Genomic DNA, 22,439 nt, shown 5'->3' on the forward strand with positions numbered 1-22,439 from the left:
GGGGCTGGGGGGATGGTTTGAGGAGAGAGGGAAGGGGAGTTAGCAGGCCTGTGGCCCGAGGCTCTGATGGCAGACATGCTGGAGGTCAGATGTCCCTCTGTGTCAGAGGATTCAGTCACCCTTTGTCACGGGAAGAGGCACATCTGTGCAATAAGCAACACCCCACAGCAGCGTATGTTTAAGAATTGCTGCTGGATTTAAACCAGTTTGTTCAGTCCCACAATGGTTGTAAAATGACGAGGAACATGCTCGGGGCTCAAAACATTGTTAATTTAAGCTTATTACTGTCTTGCCAGAAGAGGACCAGTACAAGATGTCAAACTTGTGGAGGAGCAGTGAGCTTGGTTCCTCACTGCCCTGCACTGAGTCAGACTCTGAGCAGCGTTTCCTTCAGTGCCTTCCAGTCCTCATCCACTCTGCCTCCCATTCCATTTGCCATTGTGTAAACTTCATGTAATTCAGTGGTGAATTAGGACCAGTGATCTCTGCTTCTAGGCTCTCTATGGCCTAGTTTAATCTGTGTTCCCAGGCTTGTGCTAACTTCTCAAAGGGGCTGTTGCAAAAAACAGTCATGGTTATATAAACTGCTGAGAGAAATGAGCATTCTTGGAAGAAAAAGTGACAAAGAGGCGAGTGCATGGTGACAGTCCCTTCCAGGAGCAGAGCAGCACTGAATATGTGTGTGTTAAATGAATGTGAGGTGGGAACCTAAACAAGTGTGTTGCTGTATGGAAGTACAGTCCAAGAAACATTTTGTATCTAGTGAGCATTCTATGGAGTAAAGTCATGGAAGACCCATCACTACCATGGTCTTGAATCATAACTGAACTAGAATTATCTGTGGCATCTAAGGCATTGCCATTTCAATAAGTAGTTGCTTGTTTGAGGTGTTTGTGCTGCATGTTTCACTGTGACGTGTTAGGGTGTAACTGAGGCTACAACTGTATTTTTAGGATTGTTGCTAGAAAGGTAGAGATTGATTCTTGCTTAGGGAATATTATTTATTATTAGTCCTTATTTGCTCTGCAGGTCAACAGATAGAATTTCATAAATGATCCTAACTATCTGCTGTAACCAGATTTCTCAGTGACCTGGTCATCATTCAGGTTTCTAAATGGATTTTTGGAAATGCTCCATACCCAGTAGCTCCAGTCAGGTTGATGCCCCAAAGGCAGCTGCTGAGTGCTGAGCCCTCTTGAAAGCCCAGTCTATAAATTCTGTGGGAAGATAATCACAGTGTAGATTTGTAGAAGTCCTGTTCCCTCTTGCTTAATCCCTCACACAGCTGGGCTGTGCTGTGTCCCAGCCAGCTGTGTACCACAAAGCTGGATATTCCTAGAAGGTTCACAAAAATTACTGAATCACAGGTCTGACTTTTCTTTTGTCTTCCTAACTGAGCTGTGGTTTCGCTCCAAAAATAATGCAGGTTTTGGAAAGACTGTAGGCAACCTTAAAGCATCTCCTCACAATGCAGGCAGTGTTACCCATGGGCTGCTTCTATATCCTGAAATGTGTAGAATACTTTGTTGGTCTTAAGGGGGATTTTTACTTTGGGTTTTTGTGTGCCTGTGTGCTATTTCTAGGCTTCTCTTGCACCTTTCCATACGTATCAATTTCCATTTCCTACAGAAGAATCACAACCCAAACAATACCTTCCTGTTCTAGTGATTGTTCTCATGTTACTGGAGGGGTCTGGTATGAATGGCTTGCAGAGTGAACTGCAAAGTAGTAAAGCAGTACTGACGTGCTGAAATTCTCTGCTGGACAAGCGATCAAGTGGCATTGGAGTGGTTGGTGAAAACAGGAGAGACAGATGAAAGGAAGGAATGAAAATTGATCCAGAATTTTCAGGTAGTGTCCATGCTTTATGCTAAAACTTTCTCTAAGCGTATCCAGCACTTCTGGTTTGGAAATCTCCCAGAGAAGGGTTTTCCTGTGAGCTACTTAGTGCTTGCTAAGTTCAGTAATTGTGCAAACAGTCTCTCTTGAGACTGGCTCTTGGCTGTCTAGTAGATAGGCAGCCATCCAGATCTAAAACTGTATTTTACTGTCTCCTTCTTCTGCCTGCCGTGCTGGACTCATTTGGAGGGAATGCTCAGCTTTTGCCCTGTACATGGCATACATACCAGCTCCCTAACACAACTTTGCTTGGTCCTTGTGAACCAGAACAGCAGCCTTACTAGCAGTTTCCTGGTGTCTTGCTATCAGGCTCCTGGAGTATCAGGCTTGGATCTGGCAATTGGTGCTCCAGGAGACGGCATGAAGGTCCAGAGAGCCTCTGGTGTTGCTGATAAGGAACAGTTCTATTCCCTGTTAGCCGTTTATAGGCTACGGATAAAGGCGGGGAAAAGAAGTAATTACTGTGAGGCCTGACATAATTTACAGTGCTGTCTTTGTCAGGTGATGTTGTTCTGTTATATATAATCATTAAATTATTAATCTGCAAGAGCTCTTGCACCTTTCAGCTGCCTTGGGTTAGTGGGAACCAGGATGGATGAGGCATGGACTTCATTATGCCTCACTGCTCACCTTCAGAGGAGCGGGTGTGCTACATCCTTTGTGGTTACCACCTCACATTTGAGGAAAAAGCTGCCTTTGCTGAGCTTTTAGTGCTGAAAATTGAATCGGTGTTTATATGTGCTGGGTTCAAGGGGAGGAAGGGGGAGGGACTGCAGCACCACTCCTCTGCTTGCTCTCTGCAAAGCAGAAAAGGGCAGAAATGTTATTTGCCTCTGCAGTGTATTCAGCCTGGCTTCAAGCTGTCACAGAACTGGGTGGAGGCATTTTCCTCTGTAGGTCTAGAGTAGAAAAGAAGGAAAATCAAAAGGTGACAAAGGATTGGTAACTTCATTGAATAAGCCACAAAGGGGACCTGGAAGGCTTGGTGTCATCAAAAGGGTGCTGGGTCTTAGAGGTCTAGCAACATGAGGTTAGCTCAGGAACTGCTGCTCTGGGGACAGATGTCAGATACGCTTCAAGTGCCACAGTTGTTACTGGGGACGAGGGTGGGACTGTGCAAGCAGCATTTTTATGAACACAAGCCTGTGGTGGGTTCTGTGGTGTGGGCTGTGCTCCAGGGCAAGGGAGATGGAACAAGGGAACAAGGAAGGGTGGAGGTGTCTTCTGTCTGTGAGCTTCAGGCTGGGCAGGTCTCGCTGCCTTACACAGCAACAAAAAGGAACTTGAGGGGTTTGTGAGATGGTCCTTCAGATGGAGACAGGCAGGAGGCAACAAGAGGGGGAGAAAAGGAAATTTTTCGTTTAATTTTGCAATCAAAGAACATGTGATTTCCTGTGATGGCTTGAACTCTGCATAAAAGACTCCAAATGCCTGGTTTTGTTCACAAGGGAAGAATTCCACTTTATTAATATTATTTTTAAATCCCTCCTTAAACATATGCAAATGATTTGCTTGGAACAGCAGTATTTGGGAGGGGACTTGTTTTAGCAGATGTGTTGGTTTGCTGGATTTTTTCACTCGTTAGTGGGCTCCCTCAGACACATAGGTTTTATTGTACACTTTCTTTAAAGGGTGACTGATAGGGTTGAATGATGTATTCAGGCTCTTCCTCCCCCAGCTTCCCTCCTGCCTTTGCAGCAGCTCGCAGAATATCCTATTGCACAGGCATTCACTGTTTCAGAATGGTGCTCGTGCCAAAAACTGCTCAGATCTGGAGCTAGAAATCACCAGAAGTGAGAGCAAAAGTTACTGTAAACTCTAGGTGTGAAGATTTCTGTCTGTGAACTGAAGCTGCGATGCTGAAAACGCTGCTCTGTAAATGTTGACTCTGATTGTGGAAGGCGGTGGCACATGCTGATAGCAGAAGACTGAGCAATAATCCGGGTGTTTTACTTTGTCCTTAAAGTGAATTTTCTGGCTTGACTTCCTTAAACATTGTTTTCATATAGTCTGGACCTGTAGCACCAAGGTCCTTAGCTCCCGGCTGAGCACGGCCGGTGTGCGCAGTGCCGGCTGCACAGAAGGGAGCGAGCTGGTGGCTGCTGCAAAGTGGTGGCTGTGAGACCGGACTCAGCAGAGCAGGGGAAGCACAAAGCTTCTCCCAGCTGGGGTGGCAGAGCAGCTCCTGGCTCCCCAGGAAGGGCTCTCCTGGGCAGGCTCCTCTGGAGAGCTGCACACCCCAGCGTCCGGAGCCGGCACTTAGGATTTGTGGCTCAGCGGCCGATTTACTGCTGGGGCTTTAGTGCAAGCCACGCCGAAGTTTCACTGCCTGTAAAATGGGGGAATCGTATTTATCCACCTGCCACGTGTCCAAGTGCTCGTGGAGTGCTTTGAGAGTAGGCCCTGGCTTTGTGTGAGCTGCTAGCATGGGTGAGTTCCCAGAGCCTGCAGATGTGTTCTGCGTCCGTGGTGACTTGGTGTTGATTATAAGTGAAAAATCTCCTAACAATGGGTTGTAAATTCAGAGTTGGCTGTCAAACATTTTATGCACCACTGTTGTTGCTGCTGTGTGACGCTGTTACACTTTCTTTGCAAACCAGCCTAGGCAAAACGTTGTTTAATCCTGGTTCTTCCTCTTTTTAATCCATGCAGTGAAGGGATCGTGCAGGTAACTGATTTTCCCTAAGATTTTAGGGTCTTTTTGCTGAGCTGTGTAATGATCATACATGCCACAGCTACACGTGCAGCTTTGTCGTGGACATAATTCAGAATTTTTTTCTTATGTGTCTCAGCCTCAGCCTATTTTTCATGTTGTTTTCCCTCTCTTTTTTATACATTTGCATTAAGTAAGACATTCAGTGCTTGCAGTGCCACTTTTCTTAGAAGTAACATGAATGGATCACTCTTGCTTCTTACAATATCTCATGCAGAACTTCTTGCATTTTACTATTTGTTTTTTTCCTTCTGAATCGTCATTTAAAATATATAGCAACGTAATACAATTTGTAGTGCTCTTTATCCTGCAAATCTCCCAAGGCACCTTAGAATAAAATCAATAAAATCAAAAATAAAATAAAACTTAGTTCAGCCATGTGTTGAATTACTTAATTGTTTTTAAAGCAGAGCCAGGGGAAAAAGGCTTTTTTCACTTTCAGTATCTTTTGCTCGTCAGCTTTGTACTTCACCCCATTTTACTCATGCAGCAGTCAGTGCCAACACGTTGATGGTACTTTCTTGTAGATGGTAGTAAAGTTGATGGTGCTCCTGCTCCCAGACCAGCTTTGATTCTGGAGAGGCTGCTTGCTATTTTATCAGATAGCGAGGAGGAAAAGCTTATGCTGAAATCGGTTGACTGTTTGATATCAGTGGGGGGAGGAAAGGAAGCCATCAAATTAACTCATAAAAGCTTTATTTACGATGAATGGACTTTTTTTTCCTGTCTGTCGTTATCATCTTGTCTGTAACCCAGTGACCCTGATTATCTTGAAGCTGTTTACAAGGTTTAGGTTAATTGGATTTCTTTAACTATTTCCCAGAGCTGTGAGGAGCACAAATACACTGCTGTGGAGTTCAGACAGCATAGTGCAATCCAGTCTGCAAGGATACGGGCTTCTTCCAAGAGGAAGTCATTTTATTTCATACTCAACTAAGTGCATAGCAGCATGTACCTATCATTTGGCATAATATTAAACAACACCCTCCTTCATACAGATGTGTTCAGCTGCAACTTGTGTTTCCAATACACAAATTACATTTTGCATGTTCAGCAAGAACTGAGCTTATTTTCAGTGAGAGAGCCTTTGAAATGTGTTTTGGTTTGTTTTTTGGTTTTTTTTTTCCTTCAGCTTGATAGCAGTTTCACTGGTTTTGTTTTTATATGAGGAATCATGGATAAAATAGCTGTGCATTGCATGGCTGCCTAAATAAATGAGACAGGAGGATGTAGTTGGGTGAGATCAGGACAGTCCTCTTGCTTGGCTTTCATCTCCTCAGGATGCATGCTCGTTCTTTAATGGCACAACATTGCACCCTCCAGGTGCAATGCGCAACTGCAGGTCTCCAGATAACCCACTTGTTTTATGAGCTGTGTTTTTGTGAGCAAGCCTTCCGAATTTCTCCTTCAGGATTATTCACCCTCTCTTTCTCTTCCTTTTTCAGGCTTCTGTAGGCTCTGAGAAGCTGTTCTCTCCTGCAGCAAATAAAGGTAAGTAATCTGGAGAAATGCTTTCCTTATCTTACAGCAAGAGATTTGAGTTGTGAATCCATATTGTGCAAATAGCAGGACATCAGTTTTGCCAGAGCCTGTAGCTTGGCCACACACGTTGTCACAAAGATCAGCTTTACAGTCTTGTGATGATTTAAGTTAAAATTTAGAGCTGCATTGTCTCAGTGTGGGGTGGGACTTCTTCCCTCCCAGTAAGATTTGAAGTGTCTTGGAGAGAGGGATTACTGACAAAGGTCCTTACTGTAGGGGATATGCTTCTCCCTCTAATACAATCAAATCCTCATTTCTTTTAAACAAATCAGTATTTCAGTGCTGTCTGTGTCATCCTGACAAGGGCTTGCCCGTCCCTCCCCTGCCAGTGCCCATTTGTCCCTGTGCATCTGTGTTCTCCAGGACGTGCTGGCGGGTGCTCGGCGCAGCTCCGCTCCTGCTGTTAATGACAGTTACCTGTGGTAGGCACTGGGTGTTGCTAAGAGACTGCCTCGTTCCACATCCCCCTGGGGGGCACAGCCACACATCTCTAAATACGCCAAGCCCTCCTCTGAGGGCTCAGCACAGCCGTAAAACCGGGCTGCTCTGCTTTCACGTCTTCCCAGGGATAGTCTCACTGAGATGGATGCTGAGCAGAAATGCCGAGGAAACAGCCTTGGAGAGGGCAGAGTGTGGTACATGGTGGACAGCATTGTGCTGGGAATGGTTCCACTTCGCCATGCAAGGAGGTTTGTGTGGCTCCAAACGAATTGCCAGGGCTTGTGGCTGTCTGCAGCATCCTCTGCACTGAGCTGCAAAATAAAATCAGTTCACAGCAATAGTGGATGTGTTAGGGGCACACAAATACCCCAAAGAGGGGAGATGAGGCCCATCAGCAAGAAAGTGATGAAATAACCTCCTTGCATTATTTCAGTGGGGCCAAGAAAGGAACAGTTTGCAGTTGTGTAGGAGTAGGTGCTGGACATGGAAAGGCGTTTGGTGGTTGTGTGCTCCATCACCTGGATCCAGGCCCAGTTTTTAGCTGGGCTCTTCAGCAGCAGTAACTATTAGGAATTCTCTTTCGTTCCAAGCTTTGCAGATTTTCAATGCCAAATGTGGAAACCGATGACAAGCCCATTATGTTATTACATTTGTAGATATTTTTACAAAAGTATGCAGCTTTATCTGGGGGAAAGAGGGAAATTTAAACAAATGGTGGGGAAGAACATTTCTCTTCTCTCACTTGGCTCACTGATAAGGCAAACCAGATTGCCCATACGGCACTGCCTCGGCAAAACAAAAATCTTGCCATCCTGCATAAAGCCTGGCACAGAGATTTGCTGGAGAGGCTTATGTTGAAGCGTTAGCAGCTTTGTTGGCTCCTCCTTGTGCTGAAGCCCAAGATCCCCCACCCCTTCATATCATAGAGCAGCTCAGCAACATGAGTTTTCAAAATACCTCCCTATCAGGAAGTTAAATGTGCGAATGCCTGTGAATTTGCTGTCTTGAAGTTTGTGTTCAGTGCTGTTTATATCCCTGTAATTTCAGCCTGTTCCTGTTTGCTTTAATGTGGGTGTAGACACTGCCAGCTTTGGGTTCAGATCATGGGTTTTGTCTCAGACTTCTCTTTTACCCTGGCCGTGTACCGATGTGCATCGCTGATGGCATGGCCTGCCACCGTGGGCAAGCTCTCCTGGGGCTGCCTCAGCGTTTGGCACTTGGCTTGAGAGGTGAGAGAAATTTGCCTCGGCAAAGATTTTGTGCAGAAACCCAAACAGTGCTAAATTTTACCCCTCGCCCTGTTATCACTCCAGCAATGCAAGAGCCAGATTTGTCTCTTGCACATGCAAATGAGCGCCGCTCCTACACGACCAGGCTCGAGGATGCCATATGGCCGGGAGAAAGTGACTTTCAAAGCATTGCACTTAAATTCCTTTTGTGAGATAACAGCGTTGATTTAAGGCCGTGTTCTCAAGGGCTGGAGCCGTGGTGGCTCTGTGGGGAGGGGATTAGCTCCACACGGTTTCCTGATGGGCACACGCGTGATGCGGCACGTGCTCGTCCTCTCCCGTGGGCATTTGCACTGTGCCCTTCTTTTGTAAACACTGGCGGCCTTTTTGGAGAGATACTAGCTAGCAAATGTGCAGCATCCATGCTGCAGCTTTTATTGAAGGTAACCAGGCTTCTAAAACACATAAAGTGGATCCATTGTCTGGTGCAACTCCCCAGTGCTCCCAGTTCATTGTTTGGTGCAACTCCCTCTGTTCCCACAAACTTTCCCTGGGGATGTGTTTGGCCCTGTGTATTTGTTTTATTCTGTCCTAGTTTATCAGCAGCTTAGCAATGCAATTAAGTATTAAGATAGGCGGGTTACGCTTATTTGAGGCTGGAACAGCTGTAAAATGTAACCTTTGACCGCATCTGAGAGCTCCACAAAAGGCCAGAGGAGCAGCGCCTTTTGTCTGGGGCTCTCTGGGTAAGGTTTGCCTTTGCCCCCTCCCCGGTGGGGCCGCCGTGGTGGCCGTGCTCCTCCTCCTGCCACCAGCTCATCTGCAACAGCAGATGCACGGCGTGGATGTCCACTTTGGGGACCAGTCACTATTATGCTGTAGAGAGAGGTGTCCTGACCCGGGGTGACCTCGGTAGTCACAGCTGTGAAATAGGCTGAATGGGACACTTTGAGCTTCCAGGAGAAGAAGAGATTAAATCCTCTGTGTGAGGAAATAATAATTAAAAGTAAGAGCAGAGAAGCTCTGATCTGCTCTGCTGACAGTCTTTGTTTTCTGACGCAGAAAAGTGTTTGTTTGGCCAACTTGTCACTGCAGTACAGAGTTACAAGGGCATTTGCTTCCGAGGGCCGGGTGTTACATCCTCCTGGAGAATAAATCAATAAACAAATAATAAAGGTCTGTTTGCTCTCTCATGCAGCTCCTTTCTCACAGGAATCTGCCAGCCAGCCCTTCCTTTTTCTGAAGGGCGAGTACCAGGAAAGGCAGGGGAGGCATAGGCGAAAGCCAATCTGTCCCTGTGTCTCCAGGTGGAAGCAGGAGGCAGAGGGGTGACGGTCAGGATAGGAAGGCAGATGAGTTGTGGGGCCGAGGAGGTGAGAGGGACAGTCACCCCTCAGTCACTGCAAGGACCTCCTCCTGCTGTGATCGTATTTTGAAGTGTGTGGGGTAGGATAATTTGTATTTTCTGGGCTGGAGCACTGGGTTCTCCCTGCTGGCTCTCTCCAGCTGTGGCCTTCCCTGGTGGGTCTGGCTGGAGGCAGCTGAGCTTTCTCACACCAGTCCTTGCTCCAGAGCTGCTGTATGCCAGGGAAAAAGCAGCAGAGATGGTGCCTTTTGTACCACGATAGCCTTGCAGCTGCAGCCCAGGTGTCCTGCTGGGTCCTCAGTGTTTGTACCCAAGGCCACTGTGGCAGTGAGGGTGAAATGGATGTCTTAAAGGAGCTGTTTCTCTTGCTTGGTTTGATAGGTCAAAGGCCCCAGGGAGGAAAACCTCCATCGAAAAATGGAGCCTGGGCTGCAGCCAGGGTTTCTCCATTCATGACCCCAGGCAGGCTGTGGGTGGGGAGGTGCCTGTGAGATGAAAGAGGTGTCCAGGAGCCCCCAGAGCATGAGGTGCCCATGAAGGAGCCAGACCTGCACAGCCCTGTCTGCCCTGCAGCCCCAGGAGGCACTGGGCAGCAGCGGGGGGGAAAAGAGCTTTGAAGTCTGATGAAGAGAGTGTGTTGCTCGTATCTTTGGATCAGAATCAAGCTGGGCATGGAGGGAGCAGTGTAATCCATCTGTCTGGTGGCACAGAGTGGCTGGCCAGCACCCAGACCTGCCCTGGCTGTTGGGGGCCCGCTGAGCTCCATGCCTCAATTTCCCCCTCCTGTAAAATGAAGACTAATACTTGTCAGCCAAGTGCGCTCAGAGACTTAATTAATGAATGTTTGTCAAGCGATTTATCAAGAGATCCTTTTAATGAGAAATTCCATAAACAGTGCAGGGCTTCATTTTCATGGCAATAATAAATGACAGTGAAAGTAAGTCTTATCCTTCCCCCGCATATGCACCCCCCCAGGAAAAAAGATTGCTTACCCTCCGCTCTTACTTCTCCCTGGGTTTCTAGGCAGAGGGCTTTGAAGTGCTATCTTTCATCATGAACTGTACACATCCTCAAAGCTCTAAAGCTCACAGCCTGTGTCTTATCCCTCTGACAAGAGGGAGGCAAGCTTTCTCGGCATGCAGGTCATAATTGTCAGCCATGGGATGTGCCGCAGCCACCCGCCCCAGCGGGCTAATGCAGCTTATGCTTCTTTGAAGTTCCCTCCCTTTATTTTCTGTCCTCTTGACCACAAAACTGTGCCTTGGGCCAGCAAGAGAGATTTCTTGTTCAGAGACGACACTGAGCTCTGACAAGCACATCTGAACCAGAGAAGAACCCTTGTTCCTCTGAGATCACTGCTCCATAATGTTGTTGCCTTAAGGGGACTGTCTCTCCTTTTTCTCTCTGCTTCTTCTCTTCCTTTTTCTTATTCTTTTTTTTTTTTTTTTCTTTAATTCAGCACTAAACTGTCACACTAAATCATTTTAAAAGCTGGAACTACAAAACCTCCAGTGTAGGACATGCTGTTAAAAACTTATGGTTATTACTGTGAGATGGGGTGAGAGGGCACAGGAGGGGCAGGGGGGCAGGGGCAGGATGGGAGAGCAGTAAGCCAGCTCTCCAGGAGGAACCTGTGAGTGCCCAGTGAAGCAGAAAACAACCTGAATGCAGCTGAGCTCAGAATACCGTGCTTGGCACAGGTTTGCAGCAGCAGCACAGCTCGAAGGATGCTCAGCACTGACAGGGGAGTCAGGAGCCCAGGCTTGCCATGCTGCCTGCGTGCCTTGGTGCTGTCCCCCGGCGCTCTGTCTCCAGTTGTCAGGGTCAGAGACTTCCTGTCTGGGCTGGGACAGCATCTCCTGTAATCAAGTCCACCTCTCCTTCAGGGCTTTACCTCACTGTGCCAGGAGAGAGCTTTCCATCACTGGAAGGTCTGCACAGACGGAGCAAACAAGTCTCACCGCACCCGGTCAGGCAATTAGCTGTGTTTCACATGAATGGAGGTCAGGAGAGATGTCATAAATTTTCCCAGTTTTCTTGTGTGGGGTCCACAATGGGATCTGAGCTGCATCCTGTCTCTTGATCTCAGTTTTATCCCTATGTCCTGGATACATTTTGATGAGGTCACCATCTTGTGCTTGATTACCTGCACAGCCAGGGAGCTTGAGTGGGATGATAATTTACAGCTGAACCTTTGGACAAGAGTCCACCATGATTACAGGCATGCAAAAATTTCCACTGCAGCATCTGTAATAATAAATAAGTAATGCATTTATTTAGATAGCAGCCATATTGCTATGATTTATACAGTGCTCAGGATGCTCTGCAGCTGCTCCCCATGCTGCATCTCTGGTGATTGTATTTTTCATGAAACCCAGGCCCTCAGAGGATTGTACCAAAATCTAAGATTTAATTTTATTATTTAGGCAAGACTTTAGTCTTCCTGACTACAGAGAAGAGCCTAGAACTTCTGATTCCTCTGTGCTTCGGAGCCAACAAGCAGTCATAAAGAAGCCCAAACACTTCAGTTTCAACCTTGTTTTAATGATGGTTTGTGATCTATAAACACTTCTGGAGTTTGCAATACTGGATACCCTGAGTTTAATGATAAATCCAGTGTGTGAGCCCATCCCACCATCCTCTTTTTGTAAAGTTCTATCTAATTTTTCCACTACCAGGATGAGTGAATTAGCTTTCTTGCATATGTATGGGCATAATTATACAGTGGTCCAAGAAGGAGGACTTGGATTTTCAAAAAGCATGGGTAACCAAGATAATCACCCAAGTCACAGCCAGTTACCCACAATTCAGACCAAAACTAGACACAGAAAATAGTGCAGTAAGTGCAGTCTTTTAGTATTGTGGTTTTCTGATTTTGCAGGCTAGGTTCTGGAAAGTTCATTCTTCTCTTTGGGAGCAGGAATGCACTCTCTGTCTCCCCTGTTAGCTATTCTGTATGTATTTATTAGTCCAGGCTATAGCCATCCCTATCTGCAGCAGCTGTCTGTGAAATTATGATGGACAAGCAAGAGACCATTCACTGTAACCACACTGTCCGGTTAGTTTGGTAAAACTCAGACTGCAAAAGTGGATAATTTATTAACTTTGACACAAACTGAGTGTTGTGTGCCTCCCAGAGTGAGAGCTGCCTCGTGCAGGCCAGCAGGGTTTGCTTGCACCGGTGGCCATATGGTTTGCACAGCCATCTCCAGGCTTCTCCCCTTCCACTGAGCCAGCATAGAGCTTTCTTTGTAGCTTCAGGCTGCAGCCAGGAGAGTTGAAAAGTTGAATTATAAACATTTCCAGGCCTTCTGGTTGGTATCTTGTGTTTTGTTTTGTTATTTTAAGGATGTGGGGTATGTTGCTGCATTCCTGTCAGTGGGATTAGAATGAATAGAAGCAATACTGTTGGAGATAAAATGTGTTTAATTATTTATTTGAGAATTACAGACTGAAATTGCTTTTTGATTTAAAGCTTCCAAGTCATGGATATGTTTTTGGAGTAGAGAGAGACTCACAGAAACATATATATGCACAATTATCTAGGGTAATGTAAGAAGTCTCTTTGCTCAACTGCCCTTCCTCCACAGAATTTGTTCATTTCCTTAAAGATTTTAAATTTCAAATGCGGCTTTGTTAAGTATCACAGAAAGCTAACAGCATGCTGTGCCTTGCCCACCAAAACGTAAATAAAATAAATAAAGTCTTCGTTGTATAAATGTTATGAAGTGGGTGGTTTATTTTCTTTAATTATATTTTTTATTTAAAATAAACTATAAAAGCAAAATATTTTATATCCTGAACGTGCCAGCACAAACTCATATTGATTGAGTAGGCACATTCTAGCTTTTCTCAGTTCATGTAAAAGTAGATAAAAGGACCATCAAACTGTAAATCAGAAGAAAAAAGTAGAAATTCCTTCCAAGTGCATGTAGTGGTTTACATTGCCTAGGCTGTTAAAGGACATTTGAAAGATATCATCTTTTCACTCCTCGTTTATAGCTTGTTTTTCTTTTTTCTCGAGTAGCAAAAGCCAACAGGTAAAGTCTCAGTGCTCACCAGCAGTCCCTGGTTGCATCTCAGCACTGAAGGATGCTGTAGGGTGGTGATGTTAAGAGCAGCACTTGCAACCCCCACGAAACTGTTGGGTCTTCTCAATTCTGCTTTTAAAATACCTCAGAGACATGTTTTATTCATGGAAGATTTTGTAAAGCTTCAGTTTCTGAGGAAATTAAACGCTGGATATAAAGCTGGTTCTCTCTTCCAATGAGTGAGCAGTGCAGGATGAGGGGAGGTGTCTGGTGTGGGTCTGGGCTGTGCCCAGCTCACCCCCAGGATTTAAACCAGCCTTGCTCCCTGCAAAGGGGAGTCCTTGTTCTCTCCAGCCCCCCAGCCTGAGCCTCTGCTCATCCCAGGCTTGTGCTGGTTTTCCCAGCTCTCCCATGCCCCTTTCCGAGCTGCCCTTCCCCCTGAGCTCTGTTGCTGTGTTAGTGGGGCAGTTTGACTCCCCATGGGTGGCTGGGCTGTGTAGGAGCCCACTGGGGACTCTGCAGACACAGCAGCCCCTCGCTGGCAGGTCACCAGCACAGGACAGGGCAGCCTGGCCATCCACAGGGGATTTGACAAGGCAGTGCTGGTGCGGGGGGAGCTGGATCTGACCCCAGGTCAGCTGGTGTTTCCTTCTGGGCAATCAATGGGAGTGATCAATGAGACCAGGGCGTGCTGTTTAATTGCAAATGGATCTGGCTACTCTTTTGTGTGCAATGCTGCCGAGGTCTGTAAGTCCCAGCAAGAGACCTGGGGAACAGAGGATGCTGTCAGCATGTTGCTGCTTCTCCTGCTCCTCTCACTGCCCCTCTGGAGACTGAGACCTTCCTCCCAGAGCAGGGCTGGGGCTGATGACAGGACCCTGCTGTCCTGCTCAGCCTGTAGCAGTTCATGCTGTTTCTGCTTTGGGCTTGGTTTTTCTGTATTAGCTTCATTTGAAATCAGTGCTGTGAGTGATGGAGCTCTCTGTTCCTGTCCTGTGGGAGGGGAGGAGGGAGGCCGGGTTCAGGGCTTGCTTTCAGCCATGGGTTCCTGCCGTTTTCTTCTTTAATAACCGTGTGAGCCCTGCACGCATGTGCTCTCTGCTTCCCTCACCTCCGTGCTTCGCTGGCCATCCTTCCTGCTAACAAGGGCTGAACACATTCCCCGTGGAGCCTGTTAATGTTGCTGCCGAGCTGCCTGGGGACTCACAGCATGAGGCTTTCCTTCCATCTCTGCTGCTCCGGGCACTCGGCCCCGGCTCCCGGCCTCGGTTCAGCCAGGTAAAGCCATACTGACTCCATTGACTTCCCTCTATTTATTTGGGTTTACACCGATGTATAAGAGCAGGACTTGGCAGAGTGTTTGTGTTTGCGTGGCTCTTTTTCTGAAAAGGATACTTGTTCTAGTTTGTTGGGCTTTTTCCCCAAAAGGTAAATATTTTCTTGTAAATTGCTGGGACAGAAAAGTCACTACAGTGCTTTTAGTTCATGTAGTTGCTTTAAATTGATGGCAAAGACTTGCAGGAGGTAATAGGAAATTAAAATCTTTTTATATTTTTTTAACCATCCTGCAAAATTTATTGCAGAATTATATCCCCACTCTGGGATTCTGTCGGACAGTTCAAAAAGCCTGTGGAAAGGTTCTTGTTCACCATTAAATTTTTAAAGTTATTGAAGTAATTTTATGGAACCCTATTAAATTTCTGAAGAAACATACTGGTTTCATCACTAATAAATTCTTAAAGGCTTATCCATAAGGGAATAGTCAGAGTTCCAGATCTCTCTCCAATGAAGTGGACATTAACGTTTTGCCCTGTTGGAGATCTATTCTTAAAAGAAATTCACCAGCAAGGTGAGTGGCGAAGCTGGGAGGGCCCAATTGCACCCAAGTACAGCATCAAGCACTGTGGGGTGGTAGGTGCTTTGCCAGCCAACCCCACTGGAGTTAGGGTGAAGATTTTAGAAAGTGGAAGTTTGTTTGTATTAAAAGGTGGGGAAGAAGACTGACGATGCATCTATACAGATAAATCCTGGTGGGGTGTTAAACTTAGACCCTGGCATCTTTCTGAGCAAAATAATCTTCAAGAGAGGTTGCAGCCTTGAAAAAGACACAGTGAAGCCTGGAAGGTCTCAGGCACTCATGGTGCTTTCAAATTACTGCAAAATAATGCGTTGACTGTGCTTTTGCACCGCATCCAGAAAAGCACAGAGAAACTTCCTCCCAGTGAAAGCAGAGCATCAAGCTGGCTTTGTGCTTCACTTAGTGCTCACAAGCGCCTTTCGTGTGTGAGTGCAGAGCCACCTGATGCACAGCAAACGGGCTAGGAGGGAAATAAAATTGTGTAATTGCCAGTTTCCTTCAATTCCGCTCCCTCTCCCGTTGTGCATAAAGGAGGCTATTTAAGTCTCAGCTGGAGTGAGCCTTGGTAATAAGCAGACATCTCTGAACCTGCATCTGCTGCTGGTGTCTGCTAAGTTTGTTCTGTATTTCCATATTTATTGACAATCCAGTTCTGGGAGAGATCTGTCTGTGAAAGACATACTGTGAAACCTGTGGAAGAGGAGTTTGTCCCTTCAGTCCCGTGAGTCCTCATCCTTGGGACATCTTGGGAAATGCAGGACCAGGCAGCATCACCAAAGCTCACGTTAGAGTTTGCAAACCCACATGAAGCTGCATTGGCTTGCAAAGCCAGAGCCTGCTCCCTGGGAAGCTCTGTGCAAGCCAGGGTGGCAGAAAATCCTTGTTGGATGAAGCAGCTAACATTTTAGTGTTTCTCAGTATTATGTGATTTGGCTTCTGAACAGCTGAGCTGTCCCCAGCCACTTGCTTTCGTACATGGCCCACATCTCTGGGCACAGGAGAGGTGCTCACAGTGTAAGCTCTGCAGAGACAAGCTGATTTAATACAGGCTTAATGGCTGGAGGAGGAAATTTACAGAGTGAGCATTGAATGTTTATACAATGATGAACATGTCATTATTTTTGTTATTGAACCAGTCTTTGAAACTGAGCTAGAAACATGCAACCAACAACTAGAATATGTTCATTACATTCTGTACTGATCAATTTAGTAACCGAAGTGGAGTTGATTATTTTATGCCTTTCATTGTATCAACAAAAATGTTCTCTGAGCATAATACATCTTTTGGCCTGAAATACTGTTGTGTTACAGGCCAGTCTCTGGGCTCTTTATGTCATTCTAGCAGTATGTGCTGTAAAGCTGCCTTCAGCAGACATCTGGGGACTCCCCACTGGCATCACAGTCAGCCAAGCTTAGTCCTGAGGCCAGGGTAGAAAAGGGCCTGACTCAGTGTTTGTGAGCAGCAGAGCACCCTTTTGCCAGCCATGCAGGTGGGAGTAATTGAGAGACCTCTGAAGATATTCCAGGTGGCTCTGTGAGTTGAGATGCCCCGAGAGTCATCCCCATGTCAGTCATCCCAAGGCTGCTCCAGTGTAGCCTGGGCTATGCTGCTTGCAGCCTCTCCCACTAATACCCTTGCTTCACACTAACAGGCCAGCATGGCTGCATGAGGAGCCAGAGTTTGAAAACACTGCCGGAGAGGCTCTCTTCTCTCATCAATTCTCTCCTCCCAAAGACTGAAGAGAACTAGGTCTAGGTTTTTGGCTCAGACCCCTGCCTGCTGCATACATTTCCTCCACCAAATGGACACAACTATAAACCTCTTTCTGCATCATTTCCTGCAGGCCTGTACTAAACATGCTGCCCAGGTGTCCCCGTGTAAAGCCACTTCTTGCTGTGTCTGCTTCTGTTGCTGCTGGCAGACTTGTCTTCGTGTGCTCACGGCAGGGCTCCCATCACAGCGTGTTCATTTTAAACAAACAAAGACTGCATTTTGATTGGGAAGGGACTTTCCCATCACTTTGTATCAGAGTTTCTCTTAAAAGGAAAGGCTGGATTTTGTTTTGGTTTATTTTGTTTTCCTCTCTTTTAATATGATCCCTGCAATTTTGTTTTCACTGAAATATTGACTGGCAGCGTTGCAAATTGCCTGCATGCAGTCAGGAGCTTGCCAGCACTTTCTTACTCAGCTAGCCGTCAAGGTTGTGGATTCCACCACAATCGGTGCCAGGAAAGCTGTTGATCAAAAATATTCCTAACATCTGTGAATCCTCTCCATCCAAATGAGATGTAGTTACATTCTCCTTTTCCCTACGCTCCTTCCAAAGTGTTGCTTCAGACACCTAGAAAGCCCTGGTTGCAAATCATAAGCTGATCTCTGTTTGATTTGCAGCTCCATTTCCAACTCTGTCGAAATCCAATATAAACTTTGAAGTGCCCTTCCCCCAAGCATAATACATGAAAAATATCTGCCTCCAAAGGGAGAGCAGATGAGGTTTCTTTGCCCCAAGCATCATTTGATCCAGATGCTGTCCCATGCTGTCTGTGGCCAGCGTGGTCACAGGCCAACAAGGAGGGTCTTGTGTGGGTGGGGAGAGAGGACAGGGTGCAGAGGAGGCTGCCAGGTGTGCCCAAAGCCTCTCACACACACACACACACACACACACACACACGAGTGTGTGTGCACACAATTCTGCCAGCAGAAGGAGGGGACTGGAGGCAGGGGTGAAAAGCCTGATTTCCCTTCCACCCTGTTCCTACCACCACCACCAATTCACAAGCCAACTATTAAATAATTAACGTACCCAGTGGGGCAGGAGGAATCAAAAGCTGTTGTGTTCCCAAGTTTTCTCTGGCTCTGAAAGGCACGTCTCGCTGTGTATTCTGGCACCTCGGAGCGGGTTTTCCTCCCTCCTTCGCCTCCCCCTTATTATCCCGTATGTGTGCTGGAGAGGGAAGTGGCGTTCCCAGCCCAGCGGGGGATGCCTGTTATTTCAGACTAGCAACAGGGGAAAAGGAACAGCCTGTTGCCTGATTGATGTTTGTTTTTTGTGGACAGACACCAAAGGTTCATTAGAGACGGAAGGTTTGGGAAGAGGGGGGTGGCGGCGGGGGAGACGCTCGCTCTTAAGGAACTATTGTACCCCTGTGCACTAACTTGGGCCTGCACTTTCTTTGACTTCTGTGAATGTCTCAGCTGTACCATTTTGGCCCTGGCAACTCTAGGAAAATATACACACCACAGAGGTTCCAGTGAAAGCTCTGCAATGGGGGGGTCAGGGGAAAAGGAAGGGGAGGAGAGAACAATGCAGTAGGTTTCGCTGTAATTAATTTCAAATGTGCTGCTTGCTCATCTGTTCTCCTCAGGTTTCAAAGAGAACAAGGGGAGCTTGCAGGGCTTTTCCTACCACATCTGCATCTTTCCAGCGGTGGGCTTGGAAAGGCATCTTTCCTTCCATCTGTGGGTTTGACCGGTCTGGTGATGTGGAACGCTGAGGGCAGCACAAACCAATGCTGAAAATGATGTGCTGTCCAGGGGTGGAGGAGAGGGAGATGGAGGAGGGGTGTGGAGGAGCTTCTTTTCTTACCACACTGAGTAAATGAAGCTGGAGAGACTGAGGAGGTTGGTACTGGGTAGCGCAGATTTTTCTGCAAAGAGTTAGGAGAGCCTGTTTGCTTAAATAACAAATGTTAGGTGCTACTGTTGTTGGTCCTGAACTGCTTCCAGGTTTTGGTGCAGGTGAACTGCTACAAAGCTTTGAAAGGTTTGGGTCAAACTCTCAATATCTTGCTGACTTCGTGCCTTTGAAAATTCTCACTTCTGGTAACTGGGTGGTAGCTAGTAAGTTTAGTGTTAAACCTTTGGTATTATGGCATCTTGAGTAGAAATAGTTTCTTCTGATTGCTGAGTCTGAAAATTCGTCTGTTGGACTGTGCTGTATGACGCACAAAACAGGAGCTTGGCATCTGCCAAAGGGCACTGTCCTTGTGTCCTTTGCCTTCAGGGCTCAATATCGATGAAGTCACACAATTGCAGCAGTAAAGAGAAGCAAAATGGGCCTGTTAGACTATTGACTTTACTCCCCTCAACAAGATAACCAGATGCTAATTTGATAGCACTATGAATCTTAGCCAGAAAAATCAGTAAAACAGAAACTTAAATTACACTAAATTACTGTTAGTGCTTTAACAGCTCTATTTTCAAATTGCTCCTTGCTTAGAAGCTTGCACTGAACACTGGAGCTGGTGGATAATGACCTCTTGTCTAAACACGTGGCTACTTTACGATCCTTAGCTCTTAGAAAAACCAACCTCAGTATCGGGCAATGGATATTTCTGAAGTTTGCCCATAAGGAAAACATTTCCACAGGGTGATTGAAGAAAGTGTTCCCTTTTCTGGTCAGAAACCAATTCAGTGCAGCCACAACATGCTGAATACCCCAAAGGTACTTGAGGTGGGCGCTTGTTTGTAATACAGTCCTCTCCAGGATGCCAGTGCTGGTGTGTGACAAGTAGAGCGTGACCATACAGTGATAAATGTTTCTGTGGTTCTTTGGAAGGGATGTAAATACTGCAGTGCTGTTCCAGGCTGTGTAAGGGAGTGTGTTGGGTTTTGTAGTCTTATAAACTAAAGAGACTTTCTGGCACTGGTGTGGGGCTGGCTGCTGAAAAGCTGGTCAGTGATGGAGTTTCACCAAATGTATGTGCAGTGCATGGGGTGGGGTGGGCATAATTTCAGGCTGTGAACAGGGAAAATTGGTATGGAGAACCAAAGATAGGGGGAGAAGGCCAGAGCTTCTGAATGTGGCATATCTCTAGAAGACTGCAAGGACTTCAGATTTTTTTTCTCTATAAATTTCTTGTGGAGGAAAGGGAAATCACATTTGGAGAACATTCAAACCCACTGCCACCCCCTCTTTGTGGAGAGAAACCCATATGAGAAAGGAGGAAGAGCTGAGTCAAGTCCAGATTTAATTTCCTGATCTTCCTCCATAGGAAGAAATATCTCTTCCTTTTAACTCTTGAACAAACAACTGCATTGGCCACATCAGAGTGAAGTATCCATTAGATCACATCCAGATAAATCTGGATTCAGCATTTTCTCCTGGTCATGGATGTTTTTGTACCTTGTGCTTGCCAGCAAATACATGCAAGAAGCAATACCTGAGGTCTCTGCAGAAAGCACATCTATTCTTCTGCCTCCTTTGCTTGTAGCTGGGTTAGAGACCATATCCTAATTCCCTGCACACAGGGAGCAGCCATAACAGCACTTTGGAGCTCAGCAGGGGTGCTTTGAATGCTCAATCTCGAGTCTTGGCCATGTCTTTCCAGCTTGTCACCTCTCCCTTCATCAGTTTTGACAATAAGGGAAGAAGAAAGGCGGATGGCAGGGCTGGAGAGGGGAGGTGGGGGGAGCAAGCTGCTGTCCCAGGGCTGCGGTTCTTTCCAGGAGAGCTGCTGTCTCCAAGTGCCACACAGTGAGCCCAGCCTTTGCCAACCACGTCCTGGGGGTCCTTTCCAAGTCAGAATTCTTTACCTGTCAAATATAAGGCAAGAGATTAAGGTATATTGTTCACCTCAGTATATTGTGGTATTTCTCTCCAAGGCTGAAGATCAGAAAGTTACTGTAGAGGGGTTTTGCTAGAGAATAAAAGCAAAGCCCCAAGGAGGGTTTTGCAGGTCTGGCTTTTTGATCTAGCACAAAACTTTGTTCAAACATGGATGGTTTCTATATATTTGAAAAGGATAGAGGCTTTTGCTGGTTTTGTAAAGCCAGATCTCACAATCCAGGGCAGAAGACAGGCTCAGCCCTTAGCCTGTCCCATCAGGCTCTGGAACTGATGCAGTGTTCCTGAAACTCCCCATAATGCAGGCAGAGTCACCCTGCTCCTTGGCATCCCGGGAGGCAGGGCTGCAGGGACAGGGACAGTTCATCCTGCCTGTCCTGCAGCTGCAGGGCTGGGCTGCCAGGGGGGCACAGAGCACACACAGCAGCAGGATGTGCCTGCCATCCAGGCAGCTCCCACAGGTGCTCAGTATAAACCATGGGAATCGGACTTTTCCTCTCCTTTTATTAGTCACAAATGATTTTTCTCTCCTTTGAAGGATTCCTACCACCTGTTCCTGTCAGCCAGCGAGATTTGCTTTAGAAGCTCATCTTAAAAAGGGAGAAGGGAGGGATGGGGTATTTCAGGAGCCTTGAACCACTGAGAGTTTGCCTTTGGAGATTCACAAGGGAAGAACAGGGATAGGGAATGCTGTAGGGAGGTATTAAATGAGGCCCTTTTGTTTCACTCCTTGTAGAGCATGAAAATGCCCAAGGCATGAATACTCTGTTCAGATTATTCTTGAACATTTAAATGTCTGTTCTGGTAATTTATAAAATGAAGGGGAGGGAAATGCCTTACACAGGGAAGAAAAGGGAGACCTTTACTGCCATCCAGCACTGGTAACTGGGGAGCTGTTCTCTGCTGCTGTGGGAAGAGGGGGAGAAGGTGGATTTATCTTGTGGATGCAGCAAAGCTTTAGTCCCCAGAGATGTAGTGTGGCATCGGAGGGGCTGACTGCTCCCTCGGTGTCTCTTTCCTCCTTTCATAATGGGAATATCTTTGCTTCTTTCCTGCCACTTGTGGTTGTGCTCAGTCTTAGAAGAGGACAGGATTTTTCAGAAACATGCAGCACCCAGCAGAAGGGGAATCTGGCTTTGTTTTTAACAAATTCATGGGAAGAAACATATTCATTCAGAGCAGGTTTTCCAAGCCTCTGGCAGGCTGAGAGCTCATTGGGAACAGCCCAGCTCAGAGCCAGCCTGCCTGCCTGCCAAACAAAGGGCTGAGGAGAACCCTCTAAAAAACACAGGAACACTTGCTGTCTGTGAGAGATTGTTCCATCATTTCCCCTGCTTCCCATCTCTATCTAGAAAATAATGGGTGCTCTGTCCCTCCTGGCCTAATTCCTGTTTGTTGAGTGACCAGAAGGTAGCCCAGTCATTGCTGTTAGCCATGAGCATAACCTGTAACAAAAGCCCTGTTGCTTGTGCTTCTCTTGTGACAATTACCCCACTGTGAGGTCCACAACCCCAGCATGGACCAGTGCTACTGTTTTCTGTCTTCTGGGAAAACTGACAGAGCAAAGCCAATATAGGTCACTTCTGTTAGGGTGAGGAATCAGGAGAATGGTGTGGATTTTATTACTTTCAGATATTTGGGCTAGAGGCTCTCATGCTGTCAGAGTTGAATCAACTCTCAGCCAGTTTGCACGCAACATATGTGATAGATTTTGCAAATGAATATGTTAATGTGGGAGGAGGTGGTTTTCCCTGAAACCAGTTGCTGGCACTTTGGAGTGCTGTCCTCAAAAA

The 22,439-nt window shown here is 46.6% G+C and overlaps 1 protein-coding gene and 1 long non-coding RNA gene across 45 annotated transcripts in view; one reads left to right on the forward strand and one right to left on the reverse strand.

Annotated features, from left to right (window-relative positions):
- Positions 1-22,439, forward strand: part of FBRSL1 (fibrosin like 1) — a 502,421-nt gene that overhangs the window by 441,120 nt on the left and 38,862 nt on the right. For 43 of the 44 annotated variants that reach the window (XM_086856113.1, XM_086856114.1, XM_086856131.1 and 40 more), the window contains one exon: positions 6,058-6,103. In XM_086856113.1, the coding sequence (XP_086712239.1) occupies positions 6,058-6,103 (46 nt within the window). Of the gene's footprint in view, positions 1-6,057; positions 6,104-6,614; positions 6,844-22,439 lie in introns of those variants that run through there. The other variant, XM_086856150.1, reaches the window with a different exon arrangement.
- Positions 10,046-20,207, reverse strand: LOC111936503 (uncharacterized). The gene is made up of 2 exons (XR_002868203.2): positions 17,884-20,207; positions 10,046-11,437 (listed from the first exon to the last, which is right to left on the reverse strand). It is a non-coding gene; the product is annotated as an uncharacterized LOC111936503 (long non-coding RNA).

This window comes from Cyanistes caeruleus, chromosome 18 (genome assembly GCF_971803275.1).
Source record: "Cyanistes caeruleus chromosome 18, bCyaCae1.hap1.1, whole genome shotgun sequence".
NCBI classification, from domain to species: Eukaryota; Metazoa; Chordata; class Aves; order Passeriformes; family Paridae; genus Cyanistes; species Cyanistes caeruleus.